At 40.7% G+C, this 26,056-nt stretch overlaps 1 protein-coding gene across 13 annotated transcripts in view; it reads left to right on the top strand.

Moving 5' to 3' along the window:
• Positions 1-26,056, top strand: part of MAST2 (microtubule associated serine/threonine kinase 2) — a 388,109-nt gene that overhangs the window by 350,097 nt on the left and 11,956 nt on the right. For all 13 annotated transcript variants that reach the window (XM_073357844.1, XM_073357842.1, XM_073357843.1 and 10 more), the window contains 12 exons: positions 2,036-2,097; positions 4,675-4,760; positions 7,834-8,042; positions 10,015-10,153; positions 11,843-11,975; positions 12,983-13,148; positions 14,189-14,290; positions 15,903-16,025; positions 17,867-17,976; positions 20,333-20,484; positions 21,554-21,861; positions 24,332-24,547. In XM_073357844.1, coding sequence (XP_073213945.1) covers positions 2,036-2,097; positions 4,675-4,760; positions 7,834-8,042; positions 10,015-10,153; positions 11,843-11,975; positions 12,983-13,148; positions 14,189-14,290; positions 15,903-16,025; positions 17,867-17,976; positions 20,333-20,484; positions 21,554-21,861; positions 24,332-24,547 — 1,806 coding nt within the window. The remainder of the gene's footprint in view (positions 1-2,035; positions 2,098-4,674; positions 4,761-7,833; positions 8,043-10,014; positions 10,154-11,842; positions 11,976-12,982; positions 13,149-14,188; positions 14,291-15,902; positions 16,026-17,866; positions 17,977-20,332; positions 20,485-21,553; positions 21,862-24,331; positions 24,548-26,056) is intronic.

Here is a 26,056-nt window from a genome sequence, read left to right as displayed (position 1 = left end):
GAAGTTTGAGAATGGAAGGTGTTTTGTTCCCTTATTGGGTAACTCAGAGCACTACAGACTGCAACAGCGTTGCCATGTTGTATGAAGCATTTGTTAACCCTCCAATGAATAGTGTAGACATTTGGGGGTTTTTAATAGTTATACTTAGAATGAGTGTTTGCTAAATGTGATGTCAGTCAGTCATTATCATAGATTCATATGACAGGTATAGTCTATACTTCCGAGAGTTCATCTCGATCAGTGGTTCTCAACCTATTTATCATTGTGGGCCTCTTATGCAGCTCTCTCTGTGTTACGTGGGTCGCATCCACACTATATATATATATATATATATATATATATATATATATATACTATTTGTATGACCCTGAAGATGTCACGTGGGCCGCAGCTGTGTGCTGATTGGATTGCAGGCAGGCCACGGTTGAGAACCATGGCTCTAGATGCAGAAGTTTATACTTCTGGTCCCAAAAGGCATTTAATCATTTAATTTTTTTTAAACTTGTACAGTGTTTCAAGCAACCTGTTTTTGTAAAGGGAGATAATTTACAGTATATTTTATATATACAGACTTTTAAAATATTGTATGTTATATTAAACGATTTGGCAAATTTTTAAAAGATCTTGAGAATTTATCTGTTTTGTCAAAGCTTGAGAGAGTCAGTCAAATTACAGTACCTTTTTTGGGTTAAATATCAAGGATCCTTACTAACTGAGGATTATCATTATAATAGAGTACAAATAAAATGATCCAGACATTCTGGGCACCCTGACCAGCCATCTCTGTCCAGCACATGCTCTTAATCTATCCCCCTGCCCCATTCCTTAAGCGTGATCTGGAAGAGGCTGAGCAGGTCTGGCAGCCCTTCTAGACCTCAGTGTTCTACATGGTAAAATTTGTGTGCTTTCTAATATGCTCCTGGGCACAGAGCCCCAGAAAATCTAAACTTTGAAATCAGTGAGTTATTGCACAATTAAATATTTCATCTCCATGTTTTATTAATCTCATTTAATCTCTTTTCTTTTAAGATATTTATAGGCACAAATTTTGCTTCCATGCTTGGCTCAGCAACAATAAAACCTGCCACAGAGACTGGAAGTTACCACAGAATTTGGCAGCAATTGAACTTTGGTTTTCTTTTTCTCTTGTGGAAACAGTTTTACCTTAATTTCTGCAATATTTGTCAGAATTACAGAGTGACAGGTTGGCAAGCAACATCAGATGACAGCTTTTTAGGAAAATGTTCACCAGAGGTTACTGAATGCAATTTAATTAATTGTATCTGTTGAAATCTGATGTAAAGTGACGTTTCCATTGATCCCTGTCAGGGAGGAAGAGAACCTTTCATTTACTTATTTCCCATAAAAAACTGTGTAAAGGTGTCGAGGTGCCTCATTTTCTTTCTATAAAATGGAACTGTAGAAATGTCAGTGATTTTGTTGTATCCATTTAGAGATTTCTTTTAGATACCAATACCCTTCTAGCCTGTTGCCTTTTGGACGTGGGATTGATCCTGTGAGTTGCTTAGCAACTCCTGAAAGGAGCTGAGCATCCTGAACTCCCACTGGCTTCCCCATGGTTTGCGGGTGCTTGGCACCTTGCAGAATTGGGCCAACTAGAGACAAGAAAATTTTTAGAAATCTAATTTCCATACCCTAATGGGATGGGTATACCCGCATAGACATAAATGTGCAGACACATGCTGCTGACCCTTAACAAATTGCTGGAGAAATATTAAAAGCATTACCATAGTATTTGCATTTATTCATTATCCTTGTTGTAGGGAATATCTGGAATGCTACAAAATACTGAGGTAAGGATAATTGGTTGTCTTTGTATGAGGCATTACCTAAAACAGCTGGCAAGATTTTAAAGGTGACTATTGTGTAATAGCATAACATTTTTGCAGGAAAGGAAGAAATGTGCTTTTCTGACATCTACAAATACTTTCTAAAATACTGTTTCTTTGCCATATAGAAACAGATTAATTATATGTTGAGACAGTTATAAATAGTCGTTCTTTGTTGTTTGCAGAAATGGCCCAGCTGAATAGCTATGACAGTCCAGACACTCCAGAGACAGATGATTCAGTGGAGGTAAAGAAGCAATATACTTGTTCTGTCTAGCTATTTCTTCCCTAGAAAGAAACAGTCTAATACAATGGTAAAAGATTTGTTAGGAAAACAAGATTATAATACAATGTATATTATAACACACTGAATATTTTTAACAAAATTTATTTGGTAAACGATTTTAAAATACTTTTAAAAGCTAATTTGCATGCTTATAGAAACTTGGACATAGCTCTGTAAATACTGTGAAGAAATAATGATTTAAAGATAATTGGGTAACTAATAGAGGCAAATGAATATGGACAGGAATTATCAAGAAGGTTGACAACTTTTTTTTTTTTTACAACCATTAACAAAAATGGGGCTAAGGAAAGAAATGTGTTGGCATAGGTAAAGAATCTTGGGGAGTGAATTTAGGATCCCAAGACAAGGATTTACTAATGATTTGTTGGGAAAATGTAGTCATTTATCTCTCTAGGCTTCACAGATCTGTAGGTTTTGCTTTGATTGTGTAACAAAAACGACGATTTATTTAAAAGATCTATTAGGGAAAGACCAGCTTTTGGCGGGGAAAGCTCCAGGCCTCCTAGGGATGCAAACTACATGTTGATGCGAGGTAGAATTTTCAAAAGTGCCTATGTGCTAGATTCTCCAAGGTACTTAGGCAGCTAAATCCACCATTTATTTATGTGCCATTGACATCCTTAAAACCACTGCTCAGCTGCCACCTAACCTCACAGGTGCCCAAGTCCTCAAGGTGCCTAAGTGTCCTCCAGTAGGCATGTGCTGCGCTGCCGCCCCCCCCCCCCCCCCCACCAGCTAATGAGGTGCTCAGAGCCCTGGCTGAAGCCAAAGTCTCAGCAGTGCTGAAACAGGATTCTCAAACTAGACTTTCCCCTGCCTGTCTCACTAGCAGAGCCTGATCCCATAGGCATTCTCAGAGTCTGCCCAAGACATACCACCTGTCACAAAAGAATACAGTTCAGGAATCTGTGTGCGTATATGAATACGTGTGTCCTGGCCTAATAGTTAGGGCACTCTGGGAGATGTGGATTCAAATCCCTGGTCCAGAGCAGAGACTTGAATCCGGGTCTCCTTTATCCCTGGTGAATGCCCTAACCACTGAGCTGTTAGGTATAATGACATTGGGGTCTCTCTCATGAAAGATCTGGGTTTCAGCTTCAAAAGTGCAGGCTAGCAGAGCGGCTGACCTGGCTTAGGTGCCTAACTCCAGAAAAGGGGTTCACAGCTGAAAATCCCAAGCAGAGGGAAGTGCCTCTCTCTGGCCCATCAGTTATGCACCTTTCCTCTGCATTTCACTCCTGGATAGCTTAGGCAGCTCCCCGCTCCGCCGGCTGGCTTCTGAGGCAGGTAACTCTCCCCATGTATTGAATGGGGAGCCTGGGTGCATAACTCAGGGCTGAGGATTGGATTCCACTAGGTGGCAAGGCACCTCGGGGTTAGGCATTGCAATACCTAAATATTTTTGTAGATTTGGCCCTGAGCACTTTAGGACATAAGTCCCACTGACTTCTAAATAATGTAGGAACTTGGAAAATCCCACCCCAGTCTACAGCATAAAGTAAATTATGCTTGTCTCTAGTATGACTGCATACAGTACAGAATAATCTCTGCTGGAAGTGCTCAATGAAAATTGAGAATGCAAACATGACTTAAAGTTGCTGAGGAACTCAACATTTCTCAGCTAATATCCTGATTAGTACAAGAATACAATGGAAAGGAAGGATGACCCTGGGACTCAGAAGATCTGGATTCTGTTCCCATTTCTGCCACAGACCTCCTGTGTAACTTTGAACAAGTCACCTGATGTCTCTGCCTCAGTGTCTGTCAGTTTTGAGCTCCTCGGGTGGAAGTAACCCAAAAAGCATGATGTATATTGTTGTTAGAAATACTTCAGGTTTCAGAGTAGCAGCCATGTTAGTAAGATAAGCTATTATCAGCAGGAGAAAAAAACTTTTGTAGTGATACTCAAGATGGCCCATTTAGACAGTTGACAAGAAGGTGTGAGGATACTTAATATAGGGAAGTAGATTCAATATGTGTAATGACCCAGCCACTCTAATATTTCAGCTTATTCGATACTGTGGGTCCTGGCGGGCTATTGAGCATGATCAGAAAGTCAATGTGCAAAGGCTGCTCTGAGTTCCATGGTAGTTTAAAAAACAAACATCATTCATTACACAATAGAAGGATATTAGAAGGCTACCAGCGAAGGGGAATGGATCTACAATCTAACAGAAATCAAAATGTAATGTATTTAGTATGAAGAATTAAATGGAAGATTTCAGTATGACAGTGGTTTAAATGTGGCAACCATTTCTTAGTTATAGTATGTTAAGGGAAAGGAGTAAATATAAAATATATTATACCACCAAATATTTGAGACACATACATACAGATCTTCCAGTTACAAAGCAAAAGTTCCAGGACAATAGATTTTTTTTGTTGTTTTTCTGTAAATTCAGGAATAAAATTAAATGATTTTCATATTTTCTATTCAGCAGCGAAGTACATTTTTTAAAAGTAGGCTAGATTCTGGTGAATTGTAGGAAAAAAAAATCCCTTCTCCTTGATTTTCAGAGTCGCGGGGCCCCTGCACAGTCAAAGAAAACTCCCTCTGAAGAGGAGTTTGAAAACATTAAGCTAATCAGCAACGGGGCTTATGGGTAAGGTTTTCAGGCTGTGTCTAGCATTTTGCTTTTCAAGATGTTACTGTCAAGCCACCTGATAAAGAATTAGGCCTTTCAGACCCTTAATCATGATATGCCCTTGCCAGCTGCTTGCTCACATTACACTACAACTTTGACCTCAAGCCCTATTATGCTGTAACTTTTTCTGTTAAGTTTGCCTTCGCGATATGTGGACAAAACTCATATATGATAGATTAATGTGACACTTGAGAGGTTACAATTGAGGTATGACATTTGTGTGTTATCCAGGGCAATTATCTTTATGAATAATGGTGTCATTTATTTTACATTTTGTTTACATTGTAGTATTTCTTAAAGGAAAGAATATAATAATAAAATACATTTGTTTGTTAACATCACATACCCGGACATAAGTTCAATACTTATTAAAACTAGATGTTAAAGTGTAATTTCACTGTGAGGAGTTGCTGTGTAAAAATGTCCTAATGTTTCATTGTGTCTTAATGAGTCCAGAACAGACTTGCTCAGTTTACAAGTTAAAATTCCAACTGCCAGCCCCACACAAAGAACCCGGAATTTGAAATTTGACATTACAAGTTTGGTTGATTAAGCTAACAGTGTTGATGTAATATACTTAGAGTTCTGTAAGGCATTTGACTTGGTACCACATGACGCTTTGATTAAAAAAACTAGATATATTAACGTGGTACACATTAAATTGATTAAAAGCTGGCTAACTGACAGGTCTCAAAATGTAATTGTAAAGGGGAATCATCATCAAATGTGTTTCTAGAAGGATCCCACAAGAATAGGTCATTGCTCTGCTCTATTTAAAATTTTTATTATTGACCCAGAAGAAGGCATAAAATCATCACTGATAAAGTTTGAGAATCACACACCGATTGGAGGAATGGTATATAATGAAGAGGACAGGTCACTGATAAAGTGAGCTGGATTTCTTGGTAAGCAGGGTGCAAGCAAACCATGTGTTTTAATATGTCCAAAAGTAAATGTGTACATTTGGATAAAGAACGTAGCCGTACTTACAGGATGGGTGACTATCCTGGGAAGCAGTAACTCTGAAAAAGATTTGATGGTCATCGTGGATCATCAGCTGAATAGGAGCTCCCAGTGTGACTCTGTGGCCGAAAGGGCTGTTGCGATCCTTGGATAAATAAACAGGAGAATCTTGTGTAGGAGTAGAGGGGTTATTTTACTTCTGTATTTGGCACTAGTGCGACCACTGCTGGAAAACTGGTTCCAGTTCTGGTGTTCGCAGTTCAAGAAGGATGTTGATAAATTGGAGAGGGTTAGAGAAGAGCCATGAGAATGATCAAAGGACTAGAAAACCTGCTTTATAGGAGCTCAATCTATTTAACTTAACAAAGAGAAGGTTAAGGGGTGACTTGATTAGTCCAAAAACCTACATGGGAAACAAGTATTTAATAATAGACTCTTCAGTCTAGCAGACAAAGGTATAACACAATCCACTGGCTGGAAGTTTCAGGCTAAAAACAAGGTGTAATTTGTTAAAGGTGTGAGTAATTAACCATTTGAACAATGGACCAAGAGTTGTGGTAGATTCTCTATCACCGGCAATTTTTAAATTAAGATTGGATGCTTTTCTCAAAGATCTGCACTAGGAATTATTGTGGGGAAGTTCTCTGGCCTGTGTTATAGAGGAGATCAGACGAGATGATCTTGGTCCCTTCTGGCCTTGGAATCTGTGGCTCTCTGAAACTCCATTTCGGTTCTTTCTGGCTGTGGCATCATAACCAGTGATATTCAGCAGGCCAAATTCTACCCTCAGGTATACCTGTGCTGCCCCTTGATTTCAATGGGACTTAAGCACGTGCTGAAGTGCTTTTTTGAATTAAATGAAAATGTAATAAAAGCTTATTTTAGTCAGTAAGTAAAAAGGGGAGAGCAGATCAGAGAGCCCGTTGGTTAGGTAAGAAAGTGCCATTTTTACAGTCACTTTTCCATGTAGACCCATATTTTCAAGTACATCCCTCTAAAGGTATGTTTACACTGTAGTTAGACCCCTGTGGCTGGCCCATGCCAGCTAGCTCAGGCTAAAGGGCTGTTTAATTGTGGTGTAGATATTCGGGCTCGGGCTGGAGCCTGGGCTCTAGGACCCTGCAAGGTATGAGGATCCCAGAACTCGGGCTGCAGCCTGAACCTGAACACCTACGCTACAATGAAACAGCCCCTTCGCCCAAGCCCCGGGAGCCTGAGTCAGCTGGCACGGGCCCACTGTAGGTGTCTAATTGCAGTGTAGACATACCCTAAAAGGCTAGAGGTGGTTTGCTCAAAGTCATATCCTTGCTATATGTACTGTGTGCTTTATCCAGCTGATATGATACTGTGTTAAATATAATACAGTAAGCCACTCCAGAGACAGGGGAGTAAGTATTGGTTCAATAGAGCAAGCTAACTGAATGAAAACCTTATTTGCAAACTGTACTATGAATGTGCGGACAAAGATGTGCAAATGGTAGAAATGAAAAGGATATTTTACTGCAGGAAATCCTGCATCATGTTGTTACAGCTAATCCAGCTCTTTAATTTATGGCGCTTGGAAGGAAGTTGCACTGATCCCATTCATTTTAGGTCATTTTTCAGTTGACTGGTGATTGTAATGTGCCTCTACCCATATCCCCAAGATTGTGTGCTACAGTCTTCATTTATTGTCTGGACATTTGAAAATACTGCAGGAATGTATGGTTTCTGATGTAATCTCACAGAGCTCTAGTCTTATTTCTGATGGAGGAATTGCAATTTTAATTTTAGTATGCAAGAATCTCATAAAGTTGCGAGAGCTTTCCCTGATTAAGGCTGAGCTAGTCTCACCGCTGAGAATGTTATATATTTGGAGAAGCCGGTGAAGAGTAGCCTTCCCCATTTCTTACTCTGAGGAAAAGCATAGAGAGAGTTCTTCTGTAGCGATGCTTGCCATGACAGATGTTTTATGTAGTCATAGATAAACCAAGCAGTAGCCTATCAGTGTACGTGATGTAGTGACCCCCGATCCATTGTTTTTTAAATGGTCCGAACTGAAGGTAGGAACCCTTTTGTTGTGTTCTAGGGCTGTGTATTTGGTGCGGCACAAGACTACCCGCCAGCGCTTTGCCATGAAGAAGATCAACAAACAGAACCTAATTTTGAGAAACCAGATCCAGCAGGCCTTCGTGGAGAGAGACATCCTGACCTTTGCTGAGAACCCCTTTGTAGTCAGTATGTTCTGCTCCTTCGAGACCAAACGTCACCTCTGTATGGTTATGGAGTATGTGGAAGGTATTTGTCTCAGGTTTGAAAAGTATCTGGTTATATTACTGAATGTTTAATTGTTTGAAACATGTTAATGTTGCAGAGTGGCAGTAATTATTGTATATACCGTGCCTTTCATGCTGTATTATCGCCAAGTGCTTTACAGATTGAGTCTTTAGGATCACCCACCATTGCCTTCTAAGATCGAATGTTGCAGCCAAAATAGGCTTAGATTGTGTTCTCAAGATGTCACCTTGGTAGACCTTTCACATAATGGGTCTGCCCATGCCTACACAGAAGAGGGTCTGAGCCACCTCTACAATACGATTTGTTCCTAAGCACTATGAAGGGTGATCCATGGGTCTGAACTTCATATGGTGGGGAGGGAGTGGAGATTGTCTGGCCCACATTGCAGAGATGGGTCAGAAAAGTCAGTCCAGCCTGGAGCTGTGATACCTTGCCTGGGGAAATGCCCACTCTGTGGGTCCCAATGGGAGCTGCAGCTAACATAGCTTGGCTGCAGTGGATATGCGCCAACACAGAGCCATGTGCAGGGAAGCTTCTGGGGAGCTAGAGCCAGTGTGGAGGTCTCTGCAGGGGAATGGCAGCAGAGACACTTGAACAGGGAGCTCTCCTGTGGGTACTATCATTGGAGGGGATGATCTGGCCCATGATTTGGTTAGTATTAAGGTTAAAAAGATCCAGAACAGAAATGCTAAGGTCTGGTCAAGCAGCGGAGCATTTGTACAATAACAGGAAGCTGATGAGGAACAACCGGCGGTGGGGGGTTGGGATAGGGTGTCCCGGGGGGCAGTCAAGGGATAGGGGGCGGAGGTTCTGGGGTGGTCAGGAGTCGGGGAACGGGGGGCGTTGGATAGGGTGTGGGAGTCCCAGGGGGCCTGTCGGGGAGGGGGATGGATAGGGCCAGGGGGCAGTCAGGGGACAGGGAGCAGGGGGGTTGGATAGGGGGTGGGATGCCAGGGCGGGGAGAGTGGTTTGGGGCAGGGGATCCTGGGAGGGGGCAGTCAGGGAACAAGGAGCAGGGGGGGTTGGATGGGTCTGGGGTTTTGAGGGGGGGCAGGAACTGGGAGGGAGCGGATAGTGGGCAGGGGCAGGCTGTTTGGGGAGGCACAGCCTTTCCTACCTGGCCTTCCATACTGTTTTGTACCCTGATGTGGCCCTTGGGCCAAAAAGTTTGCCCACTCCTTTACTATAGCTACAAAGGCTAGCTGAGTGTAAACTATACTTCCTTCCCGGATTCCTTTCCAACCTGGAAGATGAATTTATACAATCATTGAGCTAAATCCTGCTTGCTTTTCTCAATAAATAGTTGTATGGAAGCCAGCTGGACTGCTCCCCTAGGAAGGCAAGAAGACCCTTATCTGTGCTCCCTAAAGTGGAGAGAGCATTTCTCAGTAGTCTCCGAATCAAGGTTGACAAACCCAGATTCCCTGAATCCTAGCAAGTTCAGCTTAGTCCTCCTCCTTTCCAAGGCTGATAAATTTAATTCTGTGGACTTTCCTTTCCTGTGGTACTTCAGATGAAGCCATAGAAACGTTGTCACTGTTCACTGTCCACAGACCTCAGTGGCATCATACTGCTTTGTAAAGAGCTGGAGTTTGCCAAAATGTCATTGACAAAAGTGTCCCCTGTCCCATGCTGTTGTGAGGCTTGCTATGTATCCCTTGTCTGGCTGGTTACTGCTCTTCTGTGCAGAAGAGCGACTTGTATGGTTTGTGACATGCATTTAGATCCTGACAGGCATGACAGAAACTATAGAGATTTAAATTACAGCAAAATAAAAAAGGCATTATGGAAATTAAAATTATTTTCTAAACTGTGTTCAGAATACAGGACCAAGGGTAAGAACCTTCAATGTAGATAGAGATGTAATTTAAGGAGGCAGAAATTCTACCAATCTAATTTTGAGGTGTTGCTGCTACTGTAGCTTAGTATTCATATGTCATTTCAGTGTGCTATGTTTGTAATTTATTTCTAGGAGGAGATTGTGCCACACTCCTAAAGAATATTGGAGCCCTACCAGTCGATATGGCCAGGATGTATTTTGCAGAGACAGTGCTGGCGCTGGAGTACCTACACAATTATGGCATTGTCCACCGTGACCTAAAACCTGACAAGTATGTTTTGAACCTTTCAGGTTCAAATATGTAGTTGTAGATCTCCATGATAAAAGTATAATTACCAAGGAAAGCATTGGATGTTATAGGCAAATAGCCAGTCTTGTCTCATTTATTTAGTCTTGAAAAGACTAAGTTTACAATGTTGTTTTTTTGATAGGTTCAACTTCTTGTTTTCGGTTGTCAATCTGTGCTAACATCATTAAAGAGTAATTCGCCCCGCCATGATGCACATTAATAAGCATTCATAGATTCCAAGGCCAGAAGGTACCATTGTGATCATCTAGTCTGACCTCCTGTATAGCACAGGCCAGAGAACTCCCCCAAAATAACTCCTAGAGCAGAGCTTTTAGAAAAAACATCCAGTCTTGATTTAAAAATTGTGAGTGATGGAAAATCCACCGCGACCCTTGGTAAATTGTTCCAATGATTAATTACTCTCACGGTTAAAAAATTACGCCTTATTTCCAGACTGAATTTATCTAGCTTCAACTTCTCACCATTGGATCATGTTATACCTTTCTGATAGACTGAAGAGCCCATTATTAAATATCTGTTCCCCATGTAGGTACTTATAGACTGTAATCAAGTCACCCCATAACCTTCTCTTTGTTAAGTTAAATAGATTGAGCTCCTATAAAGCAGGTTTTCTAGTCCTTTGATCATTCTCATGGCTCTTTTCTGAACCCTCTCCAATTTATCAACATCCTTCTTGAATTGTGGGCACCAGAACTGGACCCAGTGTTCCAGCAGTGGTCGCTCCAGTGCCAAATACAGAAATGAAGTAACCTCTCTACTCCTACTTGAGAATCCCGTTTATGCATCCCAGGATCTCATTAGCCCTTTTGGCCATGGCGTCATGCTTGGGAGCTCATGTTCAGCTGATTATCCACCATGACCCTCAAATCTTTTTCAGAGTCCCTGCTTCCCAGAACATGTCCTGAATTTAACTCAGTAATCACTTATATGTTCTAAGTTGTTCCTATGGCATATTTAGAAGGTGCATCGAAAACAAACAGATCTCTCTGCCCTGTTTCAGCAAAAAACTCTCAAATCCTAACAGCAGGTACGAAAGTTAACAAAAACCCATCGTTTTAAGGATGTTGGATTGAAAGCCAGAACAGCATTTAATCTTAAGAGTCTTATTAGAGCAGTTAAGCATGGAAAGAATGACCTCTTACAATAACATTCTATTCAAATGAGAGGGAGAAGTTCAATGAGATAATATCTTTTATTGGACCCACTTCTGTTGGTAGAAAGGAAAAGCTTTCTAGCTACAAAGAGATTCCTCTGCTCTTTGGAGCTGTCTGTAGTGATCACAGGTTTGTAACAGGGGATGATGTTTTGTTTCTTGACTCTGCTCAGAAAATGTCGCTCTTCAGTCTGGCTCCCTTCTTCATGTTGTGAAGTTTCCATTCAGACCAATATGGCTACAGCACTGCAAACATTCTATTCAAAGGTCTGTCTGAACCCTGTTATTGCATTAGTTCAGTCTGAAAGCAGTCTGATTTCCCAGCAGTCTTGGTCTTGTTCATGATGTTCAGTTGCATATAAGTGGAGGAATGCACAGGATCACCAAGCATATATCTATCAGACATTGTGCTAGATAATGCAATAACGTTACATTGTGATTGCTTTCTGAAACTATAGCAGTGAATACTGAATTACTTTCTTTCCTCTTTTTCCCAGTCTTCTGATAACATCCATGGGTCACATTAAACTAACAGATTTCGGACTCTCTAAAATTGGCCTAATGAGTCTCACAACTAATCTGTATGAGGGACACATTGAGAAAGATGCAAGAGAGTTCCTGGATAAGCAGGTAAGCTGCAAAATGTTTTTCTAAAAAATTACAGCTTTGAATCAGTGAATTTCCACAGCATTTCGCCGACTTTTCTTTTTCAGTGTATAGACTGAGAGTGTTTAATGCTGTTTGCAAAAAGCAAAGATTTTGTGACCTGAAATTGCAGACAGAGGTAACTTGATGATCACAGTTCAGATAGATACACCACTGTATGGGGAGTGATGTAAGTGCTGAATACAGTTAACCTAATGAAACTATAAACTTAAAAGCTGAACCTGCAATTATCTCCTTGAAGGTGCATGCTCCTAGATGTATGGGTTGGGGCCCTTTGTGACAGAATCAAAGGATTTGTAGAATTCTCTGACACTATGGTGTGTGTTGAATGATGAAGAGACAAGACTTGAATCACAAGGTTTTCATATGATTCTGCACAAATAATGTTCTTTAGCAGAATTTTACCTTCATTTTTGAAAAGATGCACTTTTAGCCCTTAGTTTGGGATTTCAAAGTTCTGTTCTAAATTGCACCGAAGCCATGGGTGGAAAATTGGGCAATTCATATAAATGCTGAATATTGACAGCTTTGACAGGTTATGCAAGTTTATCTAGTCTGACTGTCATTTCCATGTGGCAAGGGATGTGTTAATGACAAAAATCACTACCTGCTCCAGCTGAGGCAGTGGAAAAAGAATTAGGTAGAAGGAAGCTGGCTTCCAAATATGGTAGTCACTCTCTTACCACTTCAAAAGTTATTTCTCCTCCTTTGGTATCCTGCTGTTACTTGATTTATCTCATTAGACTGACCTAACACTTGGTAAAGCAACCCACATCCTTTCATGTATTTATACCTGCTCCTGTATCTTCATACATCTGTATCCTGTACTTCATACATCCGATGAAATGGTTTCTAGCTCACGAAAGCTTATGCTCAAATAAATTTGTTAGTCTCTAAGGTGCCACAAGAACTCCTCTTTGTTAATTTACCAAAAAAAAAAAAAAGTTTCCTTTCTGTCTGTCCATCTTCAGGTATGTGGGACTCCAGAATACATTGCCCCGGAAGTGATCTTGCGACAGGGTTATGGAAAGCCTGTGGATTGGTGGGCCATGGGAGTTATCCTGTATGAGTTTTTAGTTGGCTGTGTCCCTTTCTTTGGTGACACACCAGAAGAACTGTTTGGACAAGTAATCAGTGGTATGTTTATTTATTCTGTCTCTGGAGGGGTTACCTTTAGCGGTTCACTATGAGAGAGTATGAAAAAATTGAAATCTGCTGTAATTTAGTGAAAGGCTACATAAGAAGCAAAGTTAATTGTTCAGTATTAGAATTAGTTTGATACTCCCTTTTGGTAAATAACTACAGTTGCTAAAAGCTCTTAACTTGCTTAACATACACCAGATGTCATCTGTATATATGTATGTAAACTCTGTCAATATGCATAGTGCAGGGAGAAATCCAGCTTATAAAAAAAATTAGTGATGTGGGGAGTGGAAAGACATGTGTTTGCATTTGAAAAGAGCAAGCCGATTAGCAGGCCAAGATTCTATTTTGTTGTTGGTTATCCCGTGTAGGCACAAAGGATAGGGCTCATTAGTCAATTGCTACGCAAATGTAATAAAAATAACTTATAAAAAGCAACAAAGTACATCAATAAACACTGTTGTATTAAATACCTTCATGCCTTGGGTAGTGAAAGTTTTTGTCCTTTGGCCCATGGTTAGAGCTGGGCAAATGCTGTAGAAAATTGATTGATTCTGTTTTTATTAATTGATTTGCTTGTGTTCACTTTCCATGAGTATTCAAGTGAAAAGGATTACTCTCAAATGTTCACCGAAACAGTGAATTTTAAGCAAATATTTGTGGAAAGTGAGTTTCAGGATTTGCAAGAAGCAAGAGCTAAAATTGATTGATAAAATTGTTACCCAAAATGTGTAGGCATGAGATACAGCTGCACCATAGTAATTCTTTGTCTTGCCATAAAAGCTCATTATTTCATATGCATTAAGGTTCTTACAGTTTTGTTCCAACAATTACTGTTTGCTGACAGCAGCTATGGTTAATATTGAATTTAGATGCATTTTGGAAAATGTCAGTGCTTGAATTATATTAAGTACTCATGTGGCTGAATGCAAACCCATTCAAATAACGCTCTGCTACAGCCTACTACTTTTTATTGTATAAAAATGTTTGTGGATTTCATGACTTGCCTTTTTCAAATTGCTTTATCTCCTTAGATGAAATTGCCTGGCCAGAAGGGGATGATGCATTACCGCCAGATGCACAGGACCTCACATCTAAACTTCTCTGTCAAAACCCTCTGGAAAGACTGGGAACAGGTACAGGCGTATTCTTGCAAAAAGACTAACCCGAATCAATAAAAGAAGCTGCAATGCCAATGGGAGTTGCTACACTGTTGTGAAATGCTGCCTTTGTGCTGTGAAATAGTATGCCCTGCGTTTAGTGGTGGTCTCACAACTTTCTGTCCCTGGGGATAGCGTAATCAGAATCAGTGAGAAATCTGCACGTGTCAGAAAAATGCCACTGTTTTGGGGGGTTAAAGAAGAAAAGGTGTCTGCTCACCAATCTGACTCACTGTACATAGGTCACAGCATAACCTCACTAGACAGCCTTTTTGACGGTTCCAGTTTGGGCTTTGTCAGGGATTTGTGTCTCAATCGGAAAATTGTTTAAACAGATTTTGCATGAAATTCTCTTTGGCAAGGAGATGTTGATGAGTACTTGTGAGTGTAACAAAATTACAACTTTTCCCCTTAGTGGTGCGCACACTGCTGTGTAATTCCCTAAAATCCAAGAACCTGAAGTTTCATGGGAAAAGTAAAATGCTTAAGACTATCTGTAAGCAATGTATGGTGAGATTTAAGCCTTTGCAATTTAGGACTTTCCCTTTTAAAATTTTAGGGAACCATTGATGTATTCAGCTAACTTCCACATGACACTCCAGTCTCAATAATTCCTGCCTGACCTGCAGCCTCATGGCGCAGTTCCTCTTTTTCACTAACTTTTTGGGTTTGGTTTGGTTTCGTTTCGCATTTCGTTTCAAATTCATAATTCAGTTTATATGTAGCCTTTAGAAAATGCAAATACAGAACGATTTCAAAGTGTACACTTGCTGGCGGGGTGGTTCAAGAATCAGTCATGTGAAATAAAGCCTTTCATATCGAGAGCGAGCATCAGCTCAACTCCAGACCCCACAGGTGGTGGATGAAAGTCATCGCCACCTTAAGGGTGTTGTGTTTTGTTATATGTAAAATGCATAGATGGGTTTATTTCCATTGCTGGTGGACAGATTCTGTTCCACTAAAACTGCCACCACAGTGGGCGTCTTTGCTCTCAGTCAACAAACCTTATTTTTCTTTTCTCATACCAGGCCTTTTCTGTGGACAAAACTGATACCTTTTATGAGCAATGTTTTCATTTAAAATGTCCACACCCCAGCAGGCAAATGATCTTTTCATATTTTTTCTTTCTCAGTGTTCAAGCCCCAGAGTTTAACAACAAAGATGGTGATTCAAGAAGATATTTTTAAACACATGCCTAATTTTAATACTTTTGAATTCAGTGGAACTACTCATATCTTTAAGTGCCTTGCAGAATCAGGGTCAAAAACAGTGCACATACACTTGATGTGAACAAGATCACATTTAAAGGTTTTTCATTAGTTTGTTCTCACTCTTGAGACTTACACTTCAGAACTATACTGGAGATGCTGCTTTCCAGCCAATGTAGGCATGTGTTGTGTTTAAATTAAGAGGGTGTAAATCGTGCAGTTTTTATCTGTTATCACAACATTGGCAAAGAACCCAAGTGTAGTTTCCTGTGATTCTCAGAAAATACGTTTTAGATGAAAATACGTTTCCATATTTTCTCCTATGCCTTGAGAATTTTTTGACACGTGAGAGCAATGTTAGAAAAATACTCTTTTTTCAGGTAGTGCCTTTGAGGTGAAACAGCACCGGTTCTTTAAAGATCTGGACTGGAATGGATTACTTCGACAGAAAGCAGAATTTATTCCACAGCTGGAATCTGAGGATGACACTAGCTACTTTGACAGTAAGAAAGAAGAGCTTCTGACTCAGCCTGAGTTGTATCATCTTTAATGTGGGCCATATTTCTTATGTATAGTTAATTTATATTTTGTCAATTGCTTAATGAAAATCATTATCACCAGCTTAATAAAATATATTTGATTGATATTCTGTAAAAAGTACTATATTGAGTCCCAAGAGAGGAGTTTGTTTGGAACCGAATCAGAATTGCATGAAAATTATTCCATGCTTCGTTGGTATTGGTGGCCTAGTTGTATCCCATTTTCGGCCACAGTGTTCTCAGAGCCCTGGAAATTCTTCACTTCATTAATAGAGGTATTTAGCTGTGTGTAATTTTTTTTTTTTTTTTGTGGTCCTCCCTTCTTTCTGTTCACATGAACATCACTGTGCTGGGTTATGTTAAAATGATTGCTGTGATTAAGCACATCAGATGCGATGACTCTTCCAGTCCATGTGCATGTTTCCACGCTACAGTTTTTGGGTGATATTAGTTTTTAACTTGTATTTAACTCATACGTTGGAAGGAAAAATCCTTTGACGTTGTAAAGGAGTTATTACAGTAATGTTCACAGTGAGAGAGACCTTACTGTGGTGATGCTGGTTGAAATACTGTAGTTAGGTAGAGCTTGGCTCTCTAGTGCAGTGGGGTGATCACGTTAGATCTCTAGTGCTTTGGTTCTGGGACAGTGATGGTGGGATACGGTGCAGGGACACTGAGCTTACTTCCCGTGGGTAGAAGTGCCTTTTTATTTTCTACCAATCCCCAGCTGACAAGCTCTGCGGACAGCAACAAATGTCCAAGCATGCTTAGCTGGACAGAGGGGATGCCATGGCATGAGTCTCTGTTGGGGAGAATTCTCATGTCATAAAGGATCTTTATATGGTCATCGGAAAACTGAGATGGCATTCCTATCATAAGCACTACTAGTTTACCAAGGTTTATAACTCCTGAAAGAAATCCTTTCTGGCTGATGCAATGCAGCAAATGTGGCTCAGCCTGGGGATCTTTTTTTTTTTTTTTTTTTTTTGCCAAATTATAAAAATTTATATTGGGCTGGTTTAGAATTGTATGATCGCAGAGCTCAAAAATATTTTGGGGGGCATTTTAGATGTTTTCACTCAAAAATAGCTCTGTTTAGACTTCCTTAAAAAATTGGCAATTGCCTAGTAATCACTTGCAGTTGTAGGTGAAAGAAGAGGAATAGTTTTTAAGTAAATGTATTACAAAATGAAGGCTTGCACATGTCCAGAATGAACTTTGCACAATGCTAAATCCACTAAATTGGAAATAACAAGACAGAGTAAACTGTATTCCCATTTCCTTTAATAGGACTGTTTGTGTTAGTAAGCACTAAGCTTAGTATGAAGTGAGCTGTAGCTCACGAAAGCTTATGCTCTAATAAATTTGTTAGTCTCTAAGGTGCCACAAGTACTCCTTTTCTTAGAATTTATGGTTTCCAGAATCTATATTTTATATATATATATTCTATATGCTTTGCTGAGGATCAGTCAGTTTTACAGTGTAATATATCTGAGGAGTTATATACACTAAACAAACAAGAATAGAGTGTAGTACATGTTTAAAGGAATAGGAAGAGCAAAATGGTGTGTATATTTGAAGTCTATTTGCACACATGCACAGCTTTACTGAAGATATTCTTCATGATCAAAAATACTCAAAGCTCTACAACAGGCAACTTTTGCAGCTAGACAAATAGGAATTGCTATGTGCAAACTGATCCTGTGAGCATCAGTTACTGTTTGACATACTTTCTAGAAAGTACAAAGGGCATGGGCTTTCTAGGTGCTGGTTAATTATACTGCAGTTTGTGTCCTTGTTCATAGCTCGTTCTGAACGGTACCAGCACCTAGATTCAGAAGAAGATGAAGACACAAATGATGATGATCATGTAGAAATTAGACAGTTCTCATCTTGCTCACCACGGTTCAGTAAGGTAAGGGCATACTGGTTTGTTTAAAATCATATTCTTATTTAGATTTTTCTGTTAGTCATGAGTTGCCCTTTAAAAAAAACAATGTTCAGATAACATGAAGGGGCCACATAGTCTTTATCGCTCATTGAATTTAGGCATTTTAGACAAAAAGGACAGTGCACCATGGTTTGTGTCAGCTGTCTGTACTGCAGTAGTTTATCTTCAATAATGGATTCTGTACACATGGTAGTACTGCAACGTTTATACTAGGTTGCCCTGAAATAACAGGTGGGGTTCAAGAGGTCTCAAAATAGGTCTCCTATTGATATTCAATAAAAACCCAAGTCCATTTTGTGAGGGGCTCCACATGCGGTCCAAATGCTGTTCCATCATGAATGTAAACAGACCTGAACTTGTTCTAAACACACAGACCTCTTCCTTCCTTCCTTGGTGGGCCTGTTCAACAAAAAAACTTCAAAAACAGACTCCAATGAGAGACTGCTGAATTGGAATTAATTTGCAAACTGGATACAATTAACTTAGCCTTGAATAAAGACTGGGAGTGGATGGGTCATTACACAAAGTAAAACTATTTCCCCGTGTTTATTCCCCTCCCCCTGCTGTTCCTCAGACATTCTTGTCAAGTGCTGGAAATGGCCCACCTTGATTATCACTACAAAAGGTTTCCCCCCCTCCCCTGTTCTCCTGCTGGTAATAGCGCATCTTACCTGCTCACTCTCCTTACAGTGTGTATGGTAACACCCATTGTTTCATGTTCTCTGTGTATATAAATCTCCCCACTGTATTTTCCACTGCATGCATCTGATGAAGTGGGCTTTAGCCCACGAAACCTTATGCTCAAATAAATGTGTTAGTCTCTAAGGTGCCACAAGTCCTCCTTTTCTTTTTGCGGATACAGACGAACACGGCTGCTACTCTGAAACCATACAGTACCCCTGTATCATAGCATCATAGAAATGTAGGGCTGGAAGAGACCTTGAGAAGTTATCACGTCCAGCGCCATGCACTGAGGCAGGACCAAGTAAAGTTAGACCACCCCTGGCAGGTTTTTGTTCAGCCTGTTCTTAAAAACCTCCAGTGATGGGGATTCCCTTGGAAGCCTGTTCCAAAACTTAATTACCCTTGTAGTTAGAACATTTTTCTTAATAGCTAACCTAAATCTCCCTTGCCGCAGATAAAGCCCATTACTACTTGTCCTACCTTCAGTAGACATGGAGAATAGTCCTCTTTATAACAGTGAAAGAGAGTATCTCAGTGCCCTATTTGAAAGTGCCTTGAGGGTTGTAATGTTATCCAGTCTTCTCTGGGGACCTGGCTCAGGTATCTCAATGGTTTTAACTAGCATTAACTTCAGTGGGGTTGCTTCTGGTTTACACCACGATAAGTAAGACTAAAATTGGACCTGAGAATTAGTTGGGACCTTGAACAGGCTTTTACAAATCCATAAGTCTTGATTTCTTTTTCCACCATATCCCCCTGTTATGAACAGCAATTAATCTGTTTGGCTGCAACTTTTGTTCAGTATTTTTGACACAAGCAGAGAAAGTCCACTGCAATACATTTATGTTTAAATTTAGAAAATGCTACAACATCAGTAGAATGGGAAGAATAAAAATCTCTTTATATTTTGAAAAGTTTGTCTAACAATTTAGCCAAATAAATTAATAGTTTTCTTGTTGATGTGCTGAATTTTTAATAACAGCATTTTTATTAATCTCTTCTTATGAAAATCAGGTCCACAATCAAATACAGTTTTAAAAGTTGTAAAAGGGTTTTTTTTTTTGGTTAATTGTTTAATTATTTAAAATATCACTGTACAGCAGAGAGATGCACATTGGTTGAGCTGTGAGCAGCACGGAAAATTCCATAAAGAGGGCAAGACTCTTGTTTGAAAAGGTTTAGTAAACTTGGGGCAATGTTGATAGAATCACAGTAACGAAATGAGGTCAGCAGCAAGATGCTGAATTGAGTTTGTTTGGTAAGATGTCAAGATCTAGATGTCAGCCTTGAGCCTTCAGTGCTTTGTGGAGCCTGTTTAAGCAACTTCTTTAAAATTTTCATATATAAACGGCCTTTGTAGCATCACAACCGAATATCTGAGTGTAGGTATTACAGCAGAAAGACATATCTGACCGTTCCAAATCTTGCCTCTTCCCTTCTCCCCGGTGTACGTTGCCTGAGCATATCACATCTGTGTTGGGTCCTGCATTAGCTAATCAGAGAACATTGCCAAGTTCAGGTTTTAAACCAAGCTTCCATTCTGGGAGAGAAAGACCTTTTGATTAGATAAGGACTTGCAGGACTGTTTACTGCATGCTTCGTACAGATGGAACTTAAGTGCTTTTGCGATATGCAGGTGTACAGCAGTATGGAACGTCTTTCCATCCACGAAGAGAGGAAAACACCGCCAACTAAGCGCAGTCTCAGTGAGGAAAAAGATGATCGGCTAGACAGCCTCAGTGGTCTGAAAAGTCGGGACCGCAGCTGGGTGATTGGCTCTCCTGAAATGTGAGTTTATTAGACTTGTACTTTTTATTTAACCACAAAGAAGGCTTTTTTCCCCGTCTACATTGACATCAGAAACTCTTACAGCTGCAATTCAGTGTAAAATCTGTGTACTACTTAAAAGTATCTCGTTAAGTTCTAACATTATGTAAGCTTACAGCGAATATTTAAAATAAAGCAAAAGGTATTCTGCTCGTAAGCAAAGCTTCCTTCCTGAGAATGGAGTCTGAGATGGGCCTGAACCAAAATTCCCAATCCAAACCTGTCTGAACCTCCAGGGGTTCAAAATCTAGTTCTCCCCACATTCTCTCCTGCCACAAATTAGAAAAATATTGGTCTTTCCACAGTGCTGAATACAAGAAATAATTGTATCCTGTCATCTCTGTTAGCAAAATGTAATAATACTCAGAAAATAGAAATCCAGCATGCCTCCCTTGTGCCCAGAATGATTGGAATAATTGTTGGATTCAGCTTAATGGAGAAAATAACTATACAAGTTATAGAATGGGGGATCATACGCTAAAACATGGTGTCATATGGATGCATTTAATGTGGTTGTGATCTAGAATGTCTTTCCTACACCTTTACTAAGAACACTTGATAGATTACATGTGTAACTAATATAAACTGATCCTGCTAAAAGTTATAAAAATAAGTCTAAAAAAGAAAAAAGAGCAGGTAAAAGCATAAGATGATAGGTACAAGTGTTTGCATTTCTTTGCCCTGTTATTGGTAATAACGATTGTTGTAATAATTTATATCGCTTTCATTGCATTGTATTTTGTTTGATTTTGTACTTATCTTAAAAGGTTAATAAGGGAAAATAATCCAGGTCTGAATTTTGCAAATACCCATAACTTTTAATGATCCAAACAACAACCCTAAACCCAAGCCTCCTCCCTAGCTCACCTCCCAACTACCCAAATTGGGAGGCTTGAACCTGGAATCATATTGTTTTGGCTTGAGTTTGCTCATTATTTCTGTGCTTGTAAACCAGTAACCATCACTTGTCCTTCGGCGTTATGAATTATCACAGCCCAGCCCAGTGACCTGGTCATGCTTTTTCTCTCAGACTGCGTAAGCGCTTGTCCGTGTCTGAATCCTCACACACAGAGAGTGACTCCAGTCCGCCTCTTACTGTTCGGCGGCGTTGTTCGGGGCTTCTCGACATGCCCCGGTTCGCCATCTCAGCTGAGGAAGAAGGACTTGCCCCCAAAAAGCAACAGCCCGATGGAACGTTACTATCTACAGTACAGTCGCGTGAGGGGCTCCCCCGGCCAATTCCAGAACAACCTGTGGAGCGAGAGCTGCACTTAGATGAGGATGGGCCAACAACACCCTCGTCAACCATCAGCAACATCAGCAGCTCAACCCTGACAGGTATGCACCTGGTGGGATGGGATCACTGCCATCGAGAAGTTGAGAGGAGGTTGAGACTGAGAACCAGTGGAGTAGGGGGAAGCAGATGATGGGAGAGGTAAGACAGATCGGACAAGGAGCCAGAGTGTGTGGGAGAGAACTAGGACTGAGGGGAAAACAAGGAACAGCTGGTGGGGAGGGGATTGAGATGGAGAGTAAAGAGGAATGAGACTGGGACAGGGCAAGGAGACTGGGACTGGGATGAGAAGCCGGAGAAGTGGAGACTGAGATTGGCTAGGGTGAGGAGAATGGGACCGGGACAAGGAACCAGGGGAGGGAATAGACAGGACTGGGACAGGGACTGGTTGGAGGGGACAAGGCAGAATGGGTCAAACTTAGAGGAAATAGGCAGAAGAGTCTGTGCCCACTAGAGAACACTCCCTTCCAGAGCCTAGAATGTAACCAAGAATTCTCAGTCTCACCACTCCTCTGTTATGAGCAAATATCTTTGAAATCCACTGGCAAAGTGTCCCAAACCCCTCTAATGGTGATCCACATAGAGGATGACAACCTACTACTGCTATCAGTTACTCCATTAGCTCAAGTAACAGAGGTCTGTGCAGTGGATCTATAGGTACCAACCCTGCTGATGACCCTTGGGGATGTTAATATGATGTCACAAGACAGAGTTTGTTTTTTCAGCATGCTTTATTAAAAACCTTGGAAATTGCCTACCAAAAAACTGTTAAAAAAACATTGTTAAAGTTGCAAAGTCAAGCACTCAAAAGATAGAAAATTGCAGAATTAAGATTGCCTGTGCAACCTTAATTTGGCTCCCTTGTGCATTTGCATTATAACAGTCTTTAATTACATGATCACATACTGTATTTTCCACAGGGCCCCTGCCTCATACAGTGCACAGGACAGACCTGCTGTGGGGATGAATCAGGGTTGTGTAGTGAAGGAGACTATTGTCTATAGACCCCTGCTTCATTTGTTGCAGAAGCTGGAAGGTGTGGAGTGAATGAGGCAGGGAACTGCAGGAAGAGAAAAAACAGTATCATGGTCATAGATGAATGCTGCCCTGGAAAACTGGATTTTATCCCAGAGTTCCTATGAGATGGCAGTCCAGTTGCTTAAACCAAACGTTTCCCTGATGATCACTTACTGTGCTGTTCCTCCTTTTCTGGATGCTGACTTGAGACCCAGGGTCTCATTTGGAGAAGTGCTGTGCTCACAGTTGCAACTGAAGTCTGTGCTTTGAACATGTGAAATGCTATATAATGCTAAGTGCTCTGAAAAATTAGCTCATCTGTGCCTCAGTTTGGCCAATCATAATGAGTGGATACCTTTGACCTTAATTATTCTGTGCCTCAGTCCCTCATCTGTAGAATGGGGATAATAACCCCCCATGTCTCCCAGGAGTGGTTTGTGACCCACTCAGTTATTATAGTGATGGGCACTATAGAGAAGCCCAGGAGGAAATGAATAATTCTGTCCTCAGAGAAGGGTTTGAACAGTGTGTAGTAAGACAGGCCTGGGACCATACATTGAACAAAGAAGATAAAATAAAATACTGAACACTTGCTCACTACATGAGCACCATCCATTCTGTACATGGAATGAGGCAGGGTCCTGTGGGGAAAATGGTATGTCATCATGTAACTAGACCAGTAGTTCTCAACCTGTGGCCCATGGGCTGTTTGCAGCCCAATCAGCACACAGCTGCAGCCCATGTGACAGCCTCAGGGCCATACAGGTAGCGTGTATGTTGTGTGGATGTGGCCCACATAACAGAGAAGCTGCATATGCGGCCCACAATGGTAAATAGATTGAGAAACACTGAATTAGACGGTACAATCATAATGCATACACACAAGAGGGCTGAAAGGCTGCACAAGCATTTCCTAATTTTTGAGTTCTTGACTTTGCAATGTTAATTAAATTCTTCTAATGTAATTTTTGTGCCTCCCTCTGCCACAAAGCAACTGCTTCCAGCCTGTGTCGGAAGACAGGATACTGGTCTAGATGGACCACTGCTCTGACCCAGTATGGCCGTCCTTCTGTAAATAGCATAAAGCCTAGTTCAGCTGTTGCAGCCTTTAAGGTTGACCGTTCTTGCTGATAATAAAAATGAGAGTACTTTCTCAAACCTCCCCTGGTTATTTGCCATATAAGCCATTTAAATAGAATTGTTTACTACTTTAAAGCTGTGCTATAGAGTTAGGCTTCATCTAACTTTATTACTGCCGCACTTGGTTTCAAGAACTGGCTTTCCAACAAAAGAAAAACAGGTAATTCTCAGCATACAGAAGAACGCCAGTGGTTATAAATTTCTGTAAATAAGAACTCAAGACCTGGGCTTGCTTCTGAAGAAAATTCACTGTTGGACTACATGTAAACATGACTTTGATGTCCTATATTTTGCCTGCGGGGGAATATGCTGTTAGGAATTCCCTGTGGTTCTAATTGACTTTAATTTAAACTGTAGCTGGAAGCACTACAGATTTCTCTGATCAGCGCATTCGTAGCAATAGCTATGAGGGTCCAGATTTTACCACTCCAAAAGCCATCAGCGACTTGGCAGTGCGGCGGGCACGGCACCGGTTGCTCTCTGGGGAATCGGGGGAGAAACGTACCTCGAGACCTGTCAACAAAGTGATTAAATCAGCATCAGCTACAGCCCTCTCCCTCCTGATTCCTTCAGGTAAGAAATAAACCACATTTAGATATTGTAAAAATGTGAATGCCTTGAACAAAAGACGTGCAGACAGGACCTCTGTTTTTCTGCTCCTGCCAATAAAGGTATTGTTCCTGAGGGAAGAGGAATTGGGACTCCTGCGTATTTGCCACTTACATGGAAAATGAGTGTTATTTTGCTGAAGACAGAGATGTACTTGTGATCTTGTGACTACAGATACCATAATTGACAGCTGTGTCTCATTGTCTTGATAACCACTTCTTTTGTTTAAATTGGCTCCAAGAACTTTGGCTGGTCTCTAGACAAGGATGCAGCAAGAATATCTATTAAAATTACAGACAAAACAAGTTTAACCCTTTTGCTGCTACTTCTCTGCACCTGATATCCCTAACATTTTGTTGAAATCATGCATATCTGGCACATTCAGTTTCCAGGAATGTTCAGATGAGAGGGTTGAATACATTTAAGTAAGTTAGTACTAAACAGTGTGTATATAGAGATATGGATATATCTTTATAATTTTTGGCACCAGGTTGTGGCATTTGTTAGAAGCCTCTGTCAAACAGGGTAGAAAGGGCCATGGTTCAGCGGACGTCTCTCTGGGAGGAATTCTTGCTTTGTGCCCACTACCTCCCACCTCCCCTTTATAGAGCTCAAGGCCTTACTGGAAGTCCCAGGGACTCACTTGTTCCTGTCTAATAAGAGACCAGGAACGCCCCTGCAATTTGCAGCCAGTGTGCCAGGCCAGCACAATATCCTGAGAGAGCAATACCAGCTATAATGTCTCTGTTGGAACCCAGGAGGCAGATAGAAGATTGCTATTTGGCTCCATTGTGGTGACTTGCATTTCATTTCCTGTCGTTTGAGGGTTGGTTGGTTTTCTAACTACCATCTCCCTCATGAAATTCTCTAAAATGCTTATATCCAGCAGAGGCCCCGACAGAACTGTTCTCATCTGTCAGGTAAATACATACTAGATGGCTCAGCAGGTGTTTCTTAATGGTCACTTTGTGGCAGTTTTTCCTAGACGAATACAGGAGTTGTGCATTCAGTTCATATTTTTGTATATGTTTTGTAATGTAAATTATTTTATCAGCTTATCTAAGTATAGTAAGACTATTTTGATACATGTGTTATTGCTAATATTAGTAACAACTGTAATAGCTTTTAGCCAATAGGCCAGTTGAATCACACCCATGTAAGAGGGGAGCTGGGTTTTGCAGCTGCTCATTTGTAATATAATTTTTAAATCATTACAATACTCCTGCATTGGCTCCATGTCTAGTTGGCAACCGGTATCAAGTGGAGTGCCCCAAGGGTCGGTCCTGGGGCCGGTTTTGTTCAATATCTTCATAAATGATCTGGAGGATGGTGTGGATTGCGCTCTCAGCAAATTTGCGGATGATACTAAACTGGGAGGAGTGGTAGATACGCTGGAGGGGAGGGATAGGATACAGAAGGACCTAGACAAATTGGAGGATTGGGCCAAAAGAAATCTGATGAGGTTCAATAAGG

This window comes from Lepidochelys kempii, chromosome 8 (assembly GCF_965140265.1).
Source record: "Lepidochelys kempii isolate rLepKem1 chromosome 8, rLepKem1.hap2, whole genome shotgun sequence".
In the NCBI taxonomy this organism is placed as follows: domain Eukaryota; kingdom Metazoa; phylum Chordata; order Testudines; family Cheloniidae; genus Lepidochelys; species Lepidochelys kempii.
Note: the sequence above shows the minus strand (reverse complement) of the source record. Positions and strands in the feature narration are given on the sequence as shown.